General features: G+C 51.1%; 5 protein-coding genes across 5 annotated transcripts; 4 read left to right on the top strand and 1 right to left on the bottom strand.

The window, feature by feature from the left end:
- Nucleotides 1–1,462: 1,462 nt before the first annotated feature.
- Nucleotides 1,463–3,529, top strand: COCVIDRAFT_38526 (hypothetical protein; the record flags this gene model as incomplete). Its single annotated transcript, XM_014700329.1, has 2 exons — nt 1,463–1,528; nt 1,583–3,529. 2 exons carry the CDS (start codon nt 1,463–1,465, stop codon nt 3,527–3,529), a joined length of 2,013 nt encoding a protein of 670 aa, XP_014555815.1.
- Nucleotides 3,530–8,639: 5,110 nt separating this feature from the next.
- On the top strand, nt 8,640–9,746 carry COCVIDRAFT_101499 (hypothetical protein; the record flags this gene model as incomplete). Its single annotated transcript, XM_014700328.1, has 2 exons — nt 8,640–8,743; nt 8,795–9,746. The coding sequence occupies 2 exons, from the start codon at nt 8,640–8,642 to the stop codon at nt 9,744–9,746; spliced, it is 1,056 nt and encodes a 351-aa protein (XP_014555814.1).
- Nucleotides 9,747–10,257: 511 nt separating this feature from the next.
- Nucleotides 10,258–11,592, top strand: COCVIDRAFT_16738 (hypothetical protein; the record flags this gene model as incomplete). Its single annotated transcript, XM_014700269.1, has 4 exons — nt 10,258–10,275; nt 10,674–10,729; nt 10,785–11,010; nt 11,338–11,592. 4 exons carry the CDS (start codon nt 10,258–10,260, stop codon nt 11,590–11,592), a joined length of 555 nt encoding a protein of 184 aa, XP_014555755.1.
- Nucleotides 11,593–11,845: 253 nt separating this feature from the next.
- COCVIDRAFT_101509 (hypothetical protein) lies at nt 11,846–14,096 on the bottom strand (the record flags this gene model as incomplete). The annotated part of the gene is made up of 5 exons (XM_014700327.1): nt 11,846–12,347; nt 12,401–13,224; nt 13,280–13,630; nt 13,686–13,795; nt 13,856–14,096. 5 exons carry the CDS (start codon nt 14,094–14,096, stop codon nt 11,846–11,848), a joined length of 2,028 nt encoding a protein of 675 aa, XP_014555813.1.
- Nucleotides 14,097–15,808: 1,712 nt separating this feature from the next.
- On the top strand, nt 15,809–17,241 carry COCVIDRAFT_101538 (hypothetical protein; the record flags this gene model as incomplete). The annotated part of the gene is made up of 2 exons (XM_014700326.1): nt 15,809–15,860; nt 15,914–17,241. 2 exons carry the CDS (start codon nt 15,809–15,811, stop codon nt 17,239–17,241), a joined length of 1,380 nt encoding a protein of 459 aa, XP_014555812.1.
- Between the last annotated feature and the right edge of the window lie 454 nt (nt 17,242–17,695).

Here is a 17,695-nt window from a genome sequence, read left to right as displayed (position 1 = left end):
ACTGGAGGTTGACACATGACAGCAGCATGACGAAGGCCATGTCTATAATCGCGCAGTCCAATGATGAGCATCATGCGCGTTTCGTTTTGCCCGGAACTGGAGCGTCAGGGCTGAAGCAGCCGACGTTACCGATGGACCCAGAGCATCGGCCCTTTGCTGCGTGTGAGGCAGAGTGGGTAAGACTGGCAATGGGGTTTTCCGCTTTTGCACGCGGGTATGCAGGCCTCAGACAGGGACTGTGGCACGAGAATAGGTGGTGAGGAACGGCCAACGCCTGGAGCCGCCTGTGCCACGGCCACGCCGAAGGGAAGTGGAGATGTGCACCTGTTGCATTGGGATTTGCGGGAAGCTTTGTCGACAGCGGGTGTGTATGGCCGAGAAAGAAACAAGGGCGGCGCGAGGAGGACAGCGATAGGGTGGTAGGGTTGGGAGGATAGATTAGCATTGGCACTCTACCCCACGCTGGGTGCGGCGCAGGAAATGAGGAACAGGCTAGTAACCTGCCTGATTGGGCCAAGTGAGGCACCCTCAAACATCAGCCCGTGTGGCGCAACCAATCAGGGCCCGCCAGCCCGCCCGCCCAGCAAAGGACCCAGCAAGAGGACCAGCCGCTCGCGCAGGGCAGTGGATCAAAGACGCCCCGAGCATCCGCACGCGCTCTCTTACTGCCACTCGTGCCCATTACACCTTCGACGACAGCGACGACAGCGACGACAACCGCAGCCACACAAACGCTGCCGGGTGTATCTATAGACACTGCTACATAGACGCGGGCGCTTGACATTCACTCTCTTGCTATCCCCCATCGCCACTGCCCTCTCGGTGCTCAATCGCACCTGCCGTTCCTTTAACGCCCGCAGTCAGCACCACCTCAGCAACCCGCTTATTCATTGCGCCCTCACTCGCCTTCACTGCGGTGCAAAAAAACTTCAGCAATCCACCCTCGCACCAACAATAGCTCCATTCTCCCTTTTGGCTTTCCACGGGCAATCTCTCTCGGTCTCGCTTTCTCCGCCGTCACCGCTGTGCCCAAGCCTTGTGCCTCAAACGTGAGACGCTCCACCCAACACGCGTATTTTCTTATGCACACTACGCCCCCGTACCAACTGAACACCTACGCTTCTGGGAAACACCCCGTCCCCTGCAAATCCCCCAGCCTCAGTCCTTCCCTCGCCCTACAAAACTATTCTGTTTACTGTCGCTCCCTCCCTCTGCTCGATTCGTGGTGAGCAGCAGGCCTGTTACCACCTTCGCGACCACCCTTTCTTTGTCTCTTCCTTCCCCAATCCATGTCCTAGCCACGCAAGTCACTCCTTCGACAAAGCAGCTGGGCTGTAGGATACCATACCGTTGACCGGATACGTACAACCACTCCTTACATACATTCATACAAACATACAAACATACATACATACATACATACCTCCTCGCCATCTAATACTCAACACCACCACCAACAACAATGGGCTGCTGTGGAGATCGCGAAAAGGCCCTTACCGTGGCCGAAGAGCAAAAGTGGACGCACCTTGTAAGCACCCCAAGTGACACAGTCCGCCCTCTTGCAATGTACTAATCCACCCAGACTCTGTCCGACTTCAAGTCAACTTCATGTCTCGCTCCCTTCTCCTACGTCTGGCTCTGGATCCTTGTTCTCATCTCTTGCGCCGTCTACGCTGCCGACGCCTTCACTGCCATCAACCTTCTCGCCTTTGACAAGTGGACCAGCACCATCAAGCCCGCCGTTCCTTTTGAAATCGCAAAATGGATCTTTGCCATTACCATCATCATTTCCTACGTCTTTCTCCTATACCGCTGGATCAGGACTATGCGCGTCATGCGCACTGGAAGCGTCACTGAATGCTACCTCGAGCCTCTGGCTGCCATCTGGCAGAGTATGCGCCTGACATCATCCGGCCAAGGTTGGCGCCGTTTCTTGGTTTTTGCAGAGTTGACCAAGAGTAAAAAAGGCGTCAACTACATTGCCCTCTTTGTCTACTTCCAGTTCAAGAGCGCCTTGCTCATCATCGTCGCCCAAGGTCCCCGTGTTGCCATCAATGCCATGACTCTGTACGCCGTCATGCAGGCCCAAATCATTCCCGGAGGCGACCATGCTGCAAAGGATCGATCCAATTTTGAGCAGTTCTTCGTCAACATCAAGACCATGATCGACACCGGCAACAAGCGCGAAACCATCATCTACTTCGCCATGTTGTTCTCCTTGCTGATTTGGGTCATTGCTGCCCTGAGTTTGATTGTTGCCTGCCTTCTCTACATTTTCTTCCTGTGGCATTACATTCCCAAGGCTGACGGCAGTCTAACCAACTACTGCCGCCGCAAGGTTGAGACTCGTCTTGAGCGCATTGTCGGCAAGAAGATCAAGAAGGCAATCGAAAAGCAGAACCAGCAATTGAAGAAGCAAGAAGAAAGGGCCATCAAGAAGGGCCAGCTTGACGTATCCAAGTCTCGACCAACTCTGCCCAATATTGGTGATGACGACGATGACACATCTACCGTCTTCTCTCTGCAGCGCTCCGACACGATGAGTACCAACACGACGCTTCCACCGTATGCCCCATATCCTCAGTCGCACACCAACAGCATGGTCTCAAACAATGGTCGAAACTTGATGATGAAGCCATCTCTACCCACACTTGACGAACGTCCCAGCACGCTCGCGCGGTCCGAATCACAATTCACTACCTTTTCTACCAATAGCTATGGTTCCAATGTACCCATGCTGCCCCAAGCCGGTAACATGGGCAGATCATCGCCAGCCCCCGGAATGGTGCCCCTCGATAACAACGGCAGTGACTATTTTGGTCAACAGCGCAACCCACCCTATCCTTCCGACAGGCCTTTTACGCAAATGTCACAGGGCAGGGCGTCTCCAATGGCTCAACGGGGACATTTGCCGCCAGTGGACACGAGCTTCAACGATGCTCCATATGGTTCTGAGCCTCGACTGGTTTCTCCTCTCGCCAATGACGCACGATCGCAAGCTCAATCAAGCCGTCCATACCAGGGATTTAGTCCGTACAACAGCCGCGGTCCCACTACAGGTCCCGAATACGAGCTATCGCCTGTTGAAAGCAACGCGACAGAGGAAATCTCCCAACATTACTACCCCGACCCGAAGGATTACGATGACTACCAACCACCACAAGTGCCCAATGTTTTGAGGGCCGGCTCTCCTGCCCCCTCGCAGTTTGGCGGTCTGCCCAACCAACCACGATCAAACACAGCACCTCCACGCCGAGACATACCTGACCGTACTATGAATGGCTCAATGCCTCCACAGCGCAGTGCCACTGCTCCGATCCAGCCAGGTTGGGTTCAAGGACCTCCTCCGCGCAGCTTCACTCCTTCTGGACCTGGTCCTCAACGTCCCTTTACTCCTTCAGGTCCCGGTCCTCAACGTCCCTATACTCCTTCCGGCCCCGGCCCGCAACGTCCCTACACCCCGTCTGGGCCTGGCCCACAGCGTAGTTTCACCCCGTCCGGGCCTCGTCCTAACGACAACAACTACTAGGCTATTTCTGGGTCGACATCTTGTTTATACGTAGCAAAGTCCGATTTTTCTACAGTTGATACCATTCATGCATTTCATGGCGTTCACTTCTCTTTTCTGTTAGACACAGATCCCCTTTTTTTCCAGCCAACTTTTTACATTCATACACACCTGCCCATAACCTTTTGGGATACGATTATGACATCTCTCTCACCTCGGTGAGAAAGGTCGTTCGTGACCTTCGTTTTATACATGTATATATGCTTCGAGATACCCCACCCAACCTCCCCGCATGGCTGGCCTCGGACGTCCATTCGCTTTTTTCTTGTATGAAGTTACCATTTTTATGGCTTGGGGAGAGACGACGGATACGTTTTTTCTGAAGATGCAAGCGCGCACATGTTTGAGTTAGATTTGCAGGCACGTGTATCATAGCTATCTATCTTGATTTTCTCTCTTTATGTGATTCGATGCAGCTTTTGCTCTTCTTTGCTTTGATTGTATCTTTATATGGATCTTACTGTCACGTTATTATATCAGGCTTATTCCATCAAAATCCAGTCATCTCCTTGTTATGACGTGCATATTATCGTCCTACATATTCCCCTCGGGCCAACACACGAGACGAGCAATCCAGCTGTCCATTTTGCACCACAGTAGTCTTTACACTCGACATAACACCTATCTTCTTCATCTACCACATGCTTTCGCATCACTTTCCATACTTACTACCCCACCTGTCCTCTAACTGCCAATCACGCATATCCACACATCTCATACTCACACCCCGCATCTCTTATCTACAAACACACTTCTCCACCCCTACCCCATCCCATAATCCCAGATCCACACACACACACCCATGCACAACCGATACACCCAACAGTCCTCATACTGTCTCATCCGCACTATCTACAGTACCCAGCTACAATCCTTTTTTTATCTCCGATTCAGTTACACTAGTCAATCAAGCAGAAACCAAGAACACTCTTCTTTCAGCACTAAAACTTTGGAAACTTTTTCTTCTTGCGAATCGCAACTTTGAAAGGAAAGTTGGTTTTGTTTACAAACAATGCATATCAGCTAAATTACTCGCGTAAAGTAGGCCTGTTTGGGGGGAGGTGAGGCAGGGAGGGAGAGACTGGTCATGTGTTTCATTTGCACATAAGCCCTTGTTGACTACCTTGTTATTCTGCTGACGTATAGTAGGGTGATGCTTGAGATTAATACTTCTGTAGACAGGTGGCCATTCTTTCCGATCGTCGGGGAAGAAACAAAGCGATATCACGTTCATGGGACTCGATATAACATGTTGACGTTGGTTTCGCACGCGGGGGGTTTTTTTTTACCTACTGGTTCTACTACTATTCGCTCGATGCACGCGAACTATCTGAGTAGAGGAAAAAAGAAAAATTTTGTGGTCATGGATGATGGATGATGTGGGAAAGGCAAAAAAAATAAAATCCGGCCGTGATAAAGGAATCTAATTTCCGAGGTTCGCATTCACTGTCAGAAGTTTAAATATTGTGCAGTGTAGTGCGGATGTGGGGTTAAAGAAGAACAAGGCAGTTGACATCTACCTAGCAAAGGGGAAAACGAAATAAAAAAAAGTGCCGTGCTTGATGCAACTGTAGCAGCTCATGCGATTTAATAAGGGTCATCAATGACGTTTTGACATATCGACCACCCATTTTTCTTCACTTGGTTACCTTGGGATATGGTACGCTTGCGCACGCCGGGAAAACGTAGATGGCAGCTAAGCCTCGATTTCCACGTGTCCGACTTGGTAAATGCTTCCCTGACCCGAGTTTCGTGCGCGCGCACGCATATCGGGAACGTATGTATGGTTGCTTTGTTAAAGGGGTTTGGACCATGTAGTGGTACTTGGGGGGTATGCGCAGCGGGGCGGCCGAGGGGGGAGGGGGGAAAAGGAATTTTATAAGTACGTACTAGGTTACTATGAGATGATAGTAGCCGTGGAAAGTCTCCGTTTGTATATATGTACTATGTAGGTACGTGCCGCGAGACCATACATACTACTACAGCGGAGTAAAAGTCTCCGGAGGATGTGAGCGTTCTTCCAGCACCCGAGGAGTCAAGAAAGCGCCTATATCCGCTTTGGTCCAGACACCATCATCCACAGTGACGATTCGTGGTAGTGCAGCGTCAAAAGTCGCAGTGTTGAACTCTGTACACAGCAGCAGTGCAAAAGTCATATGCCAGACCCCTTGTGTTAGTATGAGCAGAAAGGAAAGATCGTCGCCTACAGGTTGTACGTTATCCGTGGCATCCGCAGCAACACATGCCAACAGAAAACGCCACGAAACAAAACTTACAGGTGTGTTTCACGCGCTGTATCAGGCATCGATACCTCTCTCTTTTTTGGGTGATGGATGGGGTCCGCGGGTTGTTGAATGTGTCGCAATTCCCCCACACCATTGCACATTGGCTGATCGGCGAACCTGATCTTCAGGCTTCCCCCCCCCTCTACTAATCACCCGAAACATGTTTGATCGCCAGGCACCACCCGCACCAGCGCGTCGGCTCTGGCGATTGATAGTACATCGAGCCCACACTTGAATTTTCTTCTTCACTTTATCAAAATAACTCTTGTGCAAGCCGGAATAAGTTGGCCAAACGAGGCGTCGTATCCCCTTTTGTCCTCGCCGTCTTGGTGGCTGACGATCCAGTCTTGGTTGTTCTTGGGGGCAATTTTGATTTTTTTTGTACGGGAACGATTCTCGGGCTCGGCGTTGCTGAATACACAAGAAGCGGTTTCACTAAGCCACGCCATTCTTTGTTATTTGGCGCTGACATCGCGGAGCGCAGTGTTTCACGTGCTGTACTTATCTTGGTCTCTTTGTGTGAATTCGGCAGTAGTAGAATCTTCACAGTGCGTAAGCTCGGGGGCAAATTCGCCCATACCCGAGTATCACACATCCGTTCCGCATGTGAGTGCCCTGTGGCCGCTGCTGTTGCCTGACTTCACCGATGGAGTCATTTGCAAACACATTGACTTTGCTCCGTCATCCTGCTTGTCTTTTCACGTGTTGTGGTGGCGCAAGAAAGAAACTTGCAGAAAGAATTCTCTCAGCGATCTCCATTCAGCCAGCCAGTTGAGCATACGAACTTGACAAGAATTGGCAGAGCGCTCCACCGGGACCATAAAATCCTGCACAAGCGAAATTACACACAATCGTCTAGAACACGTTCGCTTGTCGGAAAGCGTATACCTGCTGACATCACACCGGTAAGGTTCCGAGTAGGTATCGATAAGATGGCGAAGCTGCATGAAGCTTGTTGAGAGCATCCACAAGGCGTTCCGCCCACTGCGTGATTGGTGTACCTTGAAAATCCAGCACGGTAGTATGCAGTTCGTACGCACGATGCGCCAATGAGAATCTGTTGCGAGAAAATTGTGGCCAGGTTCTATGGCAGATCTTGAACAACAGGGTTGGGCTGAACAAAGTGTTGTGGTAATACGTCGCGTCATGAACACGACCTGCTGTCAGCAGGAGCGGGAAGGGCCGCGTGCGATGGTTTTTCGGTATGCTCTTTGACCATACGCGGTCGGTCAACCAAGCATAATAACCTTTGTGGTATACTCATAGCGCAGTGTGTCAATGCACGACCTCTGCAAGTGATAAGTAGATGAAAACGAAACAAAAACCTCAGTGTCATTGTCAAAGGCGGACAAGCTGCGCCATTCGGGGGTATGAGACGCACCCGCACATGTTGTAGCTTCTAGTTCCATATGCGTTCGAGGCAAGGTGACGGCTGAGGACTAGCAAACAACGAACAGAAATCCACCACGTCGCATCCACTGCTGCGCTGTTACGATGCCGGCCGGTGGACAGTAGCCTTTGAGTTTTTCATCGTGCATACATATGCTGGCTAGCCCCCACATTGCGATAAAGACTCTATCATTCCGCTGACCACACTGGGGCTCCACAAACATTGCATCGGCCACTTGCCTGTGAGTGGAGCAGCGGATGCGTGGGTACAGATGGGCTGAATTGCAGCCGTGTAAAGGACAAATAGAAGAAGAGCGAGTGCAAACTGCTGCGTCACTAAGCTGCACGACTATTACGCAGGTTGACAGAGGCGTTTTTTACCCGGCCAAGGAATGGCCGGGGCAGGACGGGGCTGTCGGACCATAGTGTGTTGACGCGGTCGAGAGCGTGTACCAAGAAGCATCTGGTCCACGGTAGTGACAGTGATAAGAAACGGTAGTAAGTACATGACGACGCTGGTGAGGCTAGACTGGATGAGGCAAAAAACACATGGCGTAGTGTGATGGCAACGCGGCCGGCGGAAGAGGTTCTGGAATCCGCAAGGTCGTTTTCTCCACTTTGGTTCGCGGCGACAAGACAACACGCACACGCCTTTTCCAATCACAGCATGCTGGTCCCACCCTGTGATGATCGTAATTGCGCGGCCTTGCCATCGTCGGAGAGCCGATAAAGTGGCACCTGTGGCAGTGCGCCTTGTTGTCTTTGTTGTTGTCGAGACGTCGAGACTTTGTTGTCCGTGGCGACAAGACCAGCTCGGTTGCTATACCACGCGGCTGCTTGGGTGCGGCCAAGGGTAAGTAGAATAAATGGGGGGGGGGGAAGAAGGGGGATGCTTCAATTCGCGATTCAGCAGTAGCCGGCCCAGGTGTCGAGCCAGGGCGGGCCAACTGTGCCTGAGCCAGGCACACCAATGATATCGAGGTACGAAGCGATGGGGCCGCGTTGTCAGGGGTCGCATGTCCGGTGCAATTGGCCCCATGCAAATTAGCGACGGGGATGGTTGGCGGCACGCTAACCTGTCAAGGTCAGCCAGGAGATGAGATGGAGCAGTCCGGCTGGCGCTGCGTCTGGCCGCTTGCGTCCCTTTTCCTCCTCTTCACCGCAACATATAACATACCCACGGTCCCTCTTCTCATATTAGCCACATTCGCGCGTTCACTCATTCACGCCCGTCTTGGTCTTGCCTGCTTGCTCCCTTGCTTGCACGCTCAGTCATTCCTTTGCTAATCTTACAACAATCCTTTATCGCTCCATCGACACGCCGTTGAACGCCGTTACGACTTGTCTGCTCTATCCATACTCGCCTGTCGCATCATTACTCACAAACCTCTTGCAAAATGCGTTACTCTTCCGCCCTGGTGTTGAGCACCATTGTTGTTGGCCAAGCTACCGCCGCCAACCTCCACAACCGTCACGCCAGCTTCCATGCTCGCCGTCAAGCGTGAGTAATGCCGGCAAGACTCACATACCAGCCGTCACTAACTGTCAGCAGTGAGGCCAAGCGTTCCGTTGATACCAGCAACGTCGACTGGAGCAAGGTCGCCTACCAACTGGGCGACGTCGACTGGGACAAGGTCTTCGCAACTCCTTCTCCCAAGCCAGCAGAGCCTGTTGCTGAGGCCAAGCAAGTCGAGGCTGCAGCAGCCCCTACCTACCCCTCGTCCTCCGCTCCCGCTGAGGAGAAGAAGCCTTCTCCTACTCCCACTCCAACTCCTACCTCCACCCCTACTCCTTCTCCCTCCTCGGCTCCCGCCGACGACAAGAAGGATCCTATCGGTGATCTCCTCGACAACGTAGGCGACTCCATCAACGACATTGTCGGTGACGTCTTGAACGGACTCCAGTCTATGATCACCAGCATTGGCGCAAAGACCGGAAAGAACCCCAAGAGCAACCAGAACGGTATCTGGCTCGGTAAGGACAGCAAGTGGAGGACCCAGTTCACCAACGACAACAACAAGGATGCTATCCTCTTCTGCTGGAGGTCCAACGACTTCAAGAACATGTGCATCAACGAGATGCAGCCTGAGATCTCCGTTGGCCTCAAGTCTGGCGAGTCCGTCGATATCTCCTTCGAGGAGAACGCTTCCGCCGCTTGCGCACCAGTCTTCCCTGACACTAAGCTGGCCATGTTCGGTGGTGTTGACAACACTTGGTTCGAGGTCACCTTCGGCCCAACTGGTGCTTTCGATGTTTCCCGCAACATCAACATGAACGGTAGCAACATCTCTGCCAAGGGCTCCAAGTGCACATCAGACATGAACACTTGCGTCTTCAAGTGCAAGAACGGCATGAACACTTGCGAGAAGGGTACCGACTACGACCTCTTCAACTGCGACTCTGGCAACGGTGGTGGCGGCGGCTACGACCCAATCATGGCCGGTACCGGTGGTGGTTGCTCCATGGGCCAGAACGGCGAAGTCATCAAGGTTGTCCTTTCATAAGCGGTGCCAACCCGATCTTTTCGGCGTTTGTCATCTCTTCATGTTGGTTTGCATATTCCTCTTCGCCATATTCCCCCTTGTTCCATGCTATTTGGACACGACTCGTCACACAAGCAATCTTTTAGACACAGTTGTTTGGCGAGATACCCCATTCGCACTTTTTGGGTACTGGTTAGCCTGTCCATTTACGCTTCCCGTTCAGGCTCTCAGTAGTAGATGTCTATTTAGTAAATGTTTATTGTTAGTCTTGCAAATCCTATAAAAGTTCCAAAAAAAGATCCAACTTGCCTATCTTTTCCTGTGTGATGCGATTGATGATCAGGGCCGCCAATTGTTTCGGCTAAGCGCCTGAGGCATTGCACTGCCGTCCCCAACTTAGCGACGCGAATCCCTTGTCGATAGCCGCCTCGTCTTAATTTACCCACGGAGCAGGCAATCGTCCCGATGGAGGACTCGTTGCGATCCCGAGATCCCAACAAGCCAACTCCTCCATTTCGGCCCACAGACCATAATGAACAAAAAGATAAAGGTAGGGGTACCCCGTAATAAGTCGTTCGCTCAGCTAAGCGATCGCGTTATCCCCTCGTACCGTTGTTTCATCGCAACGTATACGATGACGGACCGACAAGGGGGGTGGCCTATAGCCGTTGAACAAAAAAAATTATGAACAACGGTCGGGCTGACGAAGCTGCAACGTAACCAAAAGGAAACCAGAGGAAACCAGCGCGCGCCAGAGAGAGAAAGAAAGAGTGCATTACGCGTAAACCGTATCTAATCCCCCGTTGCGGCAGGCACACCAAGCATAGCCATGCCTAGCCAATAAACCAGAAATTTGTGGGGACGTCAAGTTCGGACATTAGAGCGAAAGCAGAGGCAGTTTGTGGATTCCAGTCAATAAAGAAAAGGTGATGACGACGACCGATTTAGGGAACTTGGGGTAAGGGGAGGCAGAGGGGGGGAGGCTCGCAACCTGGCTCTACTAGGTATTTTGTGTGTGTGTGTGTGTGTGTGTGTGTGTGTGTGTGTGTGTGTGCACAGACAGAACAAGTTTGGAATGTACGAAATGACGGAAGGCGACAGGTTTCGGCCGCGCGCAACCGCTAACTGGATGGCGCCGAAGCCCGAGGCTGCGAGTGTAAGGTGTAAGCTGCGTCTGTGTGTGTACATAATTGTTGATAACAACAATTATAATAGTAGTGTTAAGGGAACACGTGATAAGGGTGGAGCAAATAACCACGGCATTATGTCGATGCATCCCCCTATAGTAATTAGTGGAAACAAGGCGAAGCATTGTATGACGGAACATCGCAGTGTGTAGGCAAGACTTTTTTCGTTTTGTATCCTGCATCCTTCTTTAATCCTCTTCGCATGATGCGTGGCTTGCATCGCTCAACATGCGTAGTACCAATGGACGGCCCAACCTGGACGGTCACCCACATAAGACTGGTGACGATTACTTACATACCCACAGAATGTCTGGATTCAAAGTCATTAAAGTAGAGTCGATATATCATGAAATTAGAATAAACAACTACGAGAATAACCACTCTTACCACTATAGTGAGCAGCAGAAGAATTATGACTACTCCAGGTGCACCAGACACCCATCGATCTGGCTGATCCGGCTGCCCATATGCCTAGTGATCCGGCTGCACTAGCTACCCATCGTATGCCCACTGATTCTGCTGTACAAACTGCCTTTATACATATTGATCTGGCCAAGCTAGCTAAAGTAGTGGACAGGCGGACATGTGGACAGGCGGACATGCTGCGGTTGGTCTTTGGTTCAGAATATCGTGACACATACGGACAAGATCCTTGGCAAGGAGGGTCGACATCACGGTAAAGGACAAACTTCAGCATGCGTCACCATAACATATCAACTAGTGGCAAGATTATGCTCATAAATGCTTCATTCCAAAAAAAACACTCCTATAGTTTAAGCAAACTCCACATGTACCATGAGCTGTGTCCAAACAATCTCAGATGCGAAATGCCCTTTCTGTACTCATACATTTGCTCACAAACTACATCTGTCTAGTTCGCATGTGACGAAACTCGGGATATAAGATGCAACCTTCAACGCCAGATTTGGCCCTCTACAACTCATCGTGTTCGTTGGGGACATCATCGTCACCAGCGCCACCGGAAGAACCGTAGAGCTTGGAGGTGATGGGGTAGGCGACGTCGGAAAGCTTCTGGAACTGCTCGTCGAAGTCCTCAGCAGCAGCCTCACCAGCGTTGCTCTCGAGCCAGTCCTGGGTCTCCTTGACGGCCTCGAGGAGAGACTCCTTGTCGTCGTCCTCAATCTTGCCACCAAGACCCTCCTCGTCGTTGACCTGGTTCTTGAGGCTGTAGGCGTAGTTCTCGAGCTTGTTGCGGGCCTCGATGCGCTCGCGGGTAGCCTTGTCCTCCTCGGCATACTTCTCGGCCTCCTCAACCATGCGGTCAATCTCCTCCTTGCTGAGACGGCCCTTGTCGTTGGTGATGGTGATGCTCTCACCCTTGCCAGTGCCCTTGTCAACAGCGCCGACCTTGAGGATACCGTTGGAGTCGAGCTCGAAAGTGACCTCAATCTGGGGAACACCACGGGGCGCGGGACTGTGAATTATTAGTTGACGCTCCACTAAGCTGAATCTGCATTGAAAACTTACGGAATGTTGGTAAGCTCGAACTTTCCGAGCTGGTTGTTGTCCTTTGTCATACTGCGCTCGCCTTCGAATACCTGGATCAAGACGACGGGCTGGTTGTCGGCGGCCGTGGAGAAGATCTGGCTCTTCTTGGTGGGGATGGTGGTACCACGCTTGATCAAAGTGGTCATGACACCACCAGTGGTCTCGATACCGAGGGTAAGAGGGTTGACATCCATGAGAATGACACCGCTGGTGCGGTCCTCACCGGAGAGAACACCACCCTGGACGGCGGCACCGTAAGCGACAGCCTCATCGGGGTTGACATCCTTGCGAGCCTTCTTTCCGAAGAACTCCTCAAGCATGGCCTGAACCTTGGGGATACGGGTAGAACCACCGACGAGGACAATGTCATCGATGTCGCTCTTCTTCATCTTGGCGTCCTTGAGAACCTGCTCAACAGGCTTGAGAGTCTTCTTGAAAAGGTCGTTGTTGAGCTCCTCGAACTTGGCGCGGGTAAGAGTCTCAGAGAAGTCCTTGCCCTTGAAGAAGGACTCGATTTCGATCTTGGTGGACTTCTGGGAAGAAAGAGTGCGCTTGGCCTTCTCAACCTCACGCTTGAGCTTACCCATGGTCTTAGCGTCCTTGGTGATGTCGACATTGTTCTCCTTGTTGTACTTCTTGGCGAAGTAGTTGATGACACGGTTATCGAAATCTTCACCACCGAGATGAGTATCACCGGCAGTAGCCTGGACCTCGAAAACACCCTCCTCAATGGTGAGGATGGAGACATCGAAAGTACCACCACCAAGATCGTAGACGAGAACCTGGCGTTCACCTTGGTCGGTCTGTGAAAGCGAGTTAGCTTGGTCCTTGGAGTAACATATTACTATAGCATCTTACCTTGTCAAGACCGTATGCGAGAGCGGCGGCGGTGGGCTCGTTGACCACACGGAGAACGTTGAGACCGGCGATAGTACCAGCGTCCTTGGTGGCGGCACGCTGAGCGTCGTTGAAGTAGGCGGGGACAGTGACAACGGCGTTCTTAACGGGCTCACCGAGGTAGCTCTCAGCAACCTCCTTCATCTTACCAAGAACCATAGCGGAGACCTCCTCGGGGGTGAAGGTCTTCTCCTCGCCGTGAACCTCAACACTAACGCGAGGTTGGCCACTCTTGTTAAGAACCTTGAAGGGGAAGTGCTTGATGTCGCTCTGGACAGACTTGTCGTTGAACTTTTGACCAATGAGACGTTTCTACTCTCCAATTAGTATAATGTGTTTCGAATAGCGGGGTATGGGGAATGCGTACGATATCGAAAATGGTTCGGTGGGGGTTGGAGGCAAACTGGTTCTTAGCAGCGTCTCCGACGAGGCGCTCCTCATCTGTGAAGGCGACCCAAGAAGGAGTGATACGGTTACCTGTAGAGGGAATTGGTTAGTTGGGGGCGTCTACGAGCAACTGGTGGTGGTGGGGCTTACCCTGGTCGTTGGCGATGATTTCAACTTGACCGTTCTTCATGACACCAACGCAAGAGTACGTGGTTCCCAGATCGATACCAATGACGGGGCCGGAGACGGCGTTGCCGTCATCCTTTGCGGAATCATTGTCCTTGGCGTGTGCTGTCTTAGCCAGCATCAGACCGCCGACGAGGACGAGGAGAAGGTAGAAGGCAATGGACCATGTCGAGCGCCTGCTCGCATTCCGTGAGCTGCGCGCCATTGTGGATGTGTGTGGAGTAAGGTCTCTCGGAGACTAAGTATGTGGCCTTGAGTGCCAGAAGCAAGTGCGGGCGTAACTCTCTTCGAGTTCGCGATGTGGTGGAGTAGACAAAGCTCTCCGGGTATCGTAAAGAAAGGAAACCAAAGGCAAGGTGGAATTGATCCTAAGGTGAGTGGAGGGAGAAGGAGAAGAGCGGTGGAGGGCTGCTGTTATATGCACGCCCAGTCGTGGAAGTATTTAGAAAGAACACCTTGCGATCTCGAAATACTAGCTCCAAAAGTGGACTAGCGCATACACTGGACCATGGCGCTTTTGCCCCAGTCGCCCGCTACAGCCTCAATTTCATCCGTGTTTAATGCAATCTGTTACATGACACGTGTAATTTAGCGACAACGGCTTTCTGTGTAGCCTTGTTGGAATTGTAATATCGCAGTCTATGTGTGGTTGTGCGCCCACGAGCAACTTGAAGCGCATTGGAATGGGCAACTAACTGCTGCAGTGGCCCTACCGCCGGTCGTTATCTAGTGGCCGATACCCCTCCATCTAAGCGAATGCACTCCAGTCCTTTGGCCATTCTCGACATACTTTTTCCTCTGATGAAGCGGTGGACCAGATTGCGGATGCCTAATATCGACTCATACATTACAAACATGTCGAAATTTCCGGCTTGTTCATCGGGGATTACCCAGGCTTTCTGTGGCGGCCAGCTCCAGGTGTCCTTTTACTCTAAATGTGGGGGTGTTTCCAAAACAGCTAAGCCGAAATTGACACTGGACCATCTGCCAATAAACAGTCACCACATTGAAGGCTCCATGCTCTTCTCTACCTAATTGCAACGTTTCCCTAATGTTAACGCCCAATTGCCACCTATGCGCATTGTTTAGTCATTTTGACTGCTGCTGCCTATAGCAGGCGCACGCCATTCCTTACGGACGCTTTGGCACCCGGTCATGATATCGTACCATTGATAAATTCCTTTTTTGATTGCTTCAACGTGTTAACATGCGCCATGCAATTCAAGTTGTCGCGCGCCACTACCGTTTCCAAGATTGTGCACTAAAGAAGTTTGTGAATATGGTATACTTGTCAACTACTATGGCTTGGCCACCCACAAATGGAGACCACCATTCTGGAAGTATCTCGACTAGTCCACGGACTTCACAGCCTCAAATTCACGATACAATAGCCTCTTTCGTGTTACATGTCCACGCGATGCTGGTAGAGAACATCAACCTTATTTCGCTGTACGGCGCAATCTTGTCACGCTGAAGTGCCGAATGCGGCATCTTCCCTGCTTATGTCATTAACTCTATTTCAATTACAATGTATCACTGCTGTCACAGCATGTTGTTTGCTAACTATCACATGCTGAATCTACGCGTCTACAGTGCGTACTACTACCAGATTCCCCACGAGCGACGACCAGTAACACAGTAAGCGGTCGAATCCTACGCCCTGATTGGACCATGCCCTGTCACTACGTCATAGACTCACGCGTCGTTGCCAAACCCGGCTCTGACACTTCTGACACTCAACTTACTTGAAATCAAGTGCGACAGCACTCCTTTCTGTATATAGCATAGCCCAAAAGATGTATTCCATTATCTGCCTTGGGATACATAAATGCTGTCTTGGCTCGCTTCCGTAACATTCCTTTTTAAGCATTCTGCTAACGTGTCATTGGATATATAGACTAAAAGCACCTTGGCAACATGTCTGACAAAGTTGTGGACCCTGCGGCAAGAGACAAATATCTCCTTCAAGGTACACCCATACAAAAAACAACTCATCGCCTCAAGGTGCCTAACAGTACTCAGTAACTGCGGGCCCATCTTACAACCCTTCGGACCATGAACAAGTAGCAATAAACGGTGCAGATCCAACATACATCGAAAGCGACCTCCTATCCGCTTGGATACGCGTTCGTATAAAGGACTATCATGGCTTACCTCACGGTTCGCCAGCTTCATCGTCATACTTCGACCACCCACAGCATACCTCGGATCGTTATTCCATCGCCTACTCTTTCATTCCCAAACAAGACATGCCTGGCTCCGACTTGGTCATGGGATTTGACTACGACCATTCAATCAGACATCAATTGCCTCCAGGTTTCAAGTACGCGATGAAAATTGCAACTAGCTTGCTCGACCCAGGCCTGTATTCTGATCCCTACTCTGACCAACCGTACCTGTACGGTCCAGCGCTATCAAGTTTCTTTGCTTTCCAGATCGGCGAAAAGACGAGCGTCATGTCTCCGTCTGACCAACTCTCCCAGCTCGAGCAAGACTCAGCCAATATCATTGAAGAGGGTGCTTATGGAAGTGGTGCTGAGATACGAAAGACACTAAACATGCCTCCTAAATGGAAGAAGAGGCGGAAGTTCTTTCTCGATACAAAGGCGCTCGCAGAATTCACGTTCGAGAAGGACAGAATGTACCACGCAGACTTTTTCAATCCACACTTGGATTTTGCAAATTTCGCCTTGAGGTTACCAGGCTTCTCCATTAGTGTCGCACGGTACGTGGATGAGAAGACGCATCACCTGAGATATGTTTTGAGAAACCGTAAGACGGAAGAAACGTTGCTAGTTGTGATTTTCAGACTATTGTATGGAAAGGAGTTGGAGGCTACATTGGAGCAGGAGAAGAATAATGGGAATGTGGCAGCTGCGCCTGAGACGGTGACCAGTCAGTCAGGAGAAAACAGTATAAATCATGATGGGCATAACAAGGCCTCCCCTGTCGAGGAAACTGAAGGAACAACTTCGCAGTTCCCACCAGCAACGACGGAACCCAACGTGGCCAAACCAGAGCGACCGGAGCTTGTGACTACGGGATCTTCAACAGCGGATTCTGAGCATGACGACAGAAATGGCCAAGGCTATATTGGCCAAGCATCCACTGCGATATCAAGCTTAACGAACTCAGTGGTCGCAGTATATGCGGCATTGGGTTTTAAATACTCGTCTTCTTCAACCTCTGATTCTGAGGCATCGAACAGGAGTCGTTCCCCACAGCCGTCAGATCAATCCATGGAAGCAAGGATCGACGATATGGACAATGAGACGGTGGAGAAGTTCCTGCGGGATCAGACTAGCAATGTTCGAAATGCTCCAAGGGCTAGTCATGACCAGGATGGGTAGACTGGGTATTCTTTGTTCCCTGCGATAGACAGAATTCACGTTCGGCATTTTTTATCAGACTATTGGCATGGGATTCTCTTCGTCTTGGATGCGCTCAGCGCATTTATACATTGCCAATGCGACCAAAGATGACAAATTCAAGCAATGCGGGGACGGCAAGCCCGCCCCATGAAAACAACGGGGATGCCATCCGTTTGAACTTTCTTACACTATGCAGTATTAGGATCATTGTTCAACACCTGTCAGTCTCAACGTTGCGCCTCAACAACTATGTTTCCTTTGCGCCAGAAGAACAATACTTGCACAATACCAATGCCTCCAATTGTTGAACTGAACCCTGTTTTTCATAACACATGGACACAGAATTATGAGCAGACCCGCGGAGGGATTATTGTAGCAAAAAAAGTCGACTCCGCTTATGATAGGAAGTCAGCCTTTGACCCCTGCCTGATGC

Source organism: Bipolaris victoriae (assembly GCF_000527765.1).
Source record: "Bipolaris victoriae FI3 unplaced genomic scaffold scaffold_51, whole genome shotgun sequence".
Lineage (NCBI taxonomy): Eukaryota > Fungi > Ascomycota > Dothideomycetes > Pleosporales > Pleosporaceae > Bipolaris > Bipolaris victoriae.
Note: the sequence above shows the minus strand (reverse complement) of the source record. Positions and strands in the feature narration are given on the sequence as shown.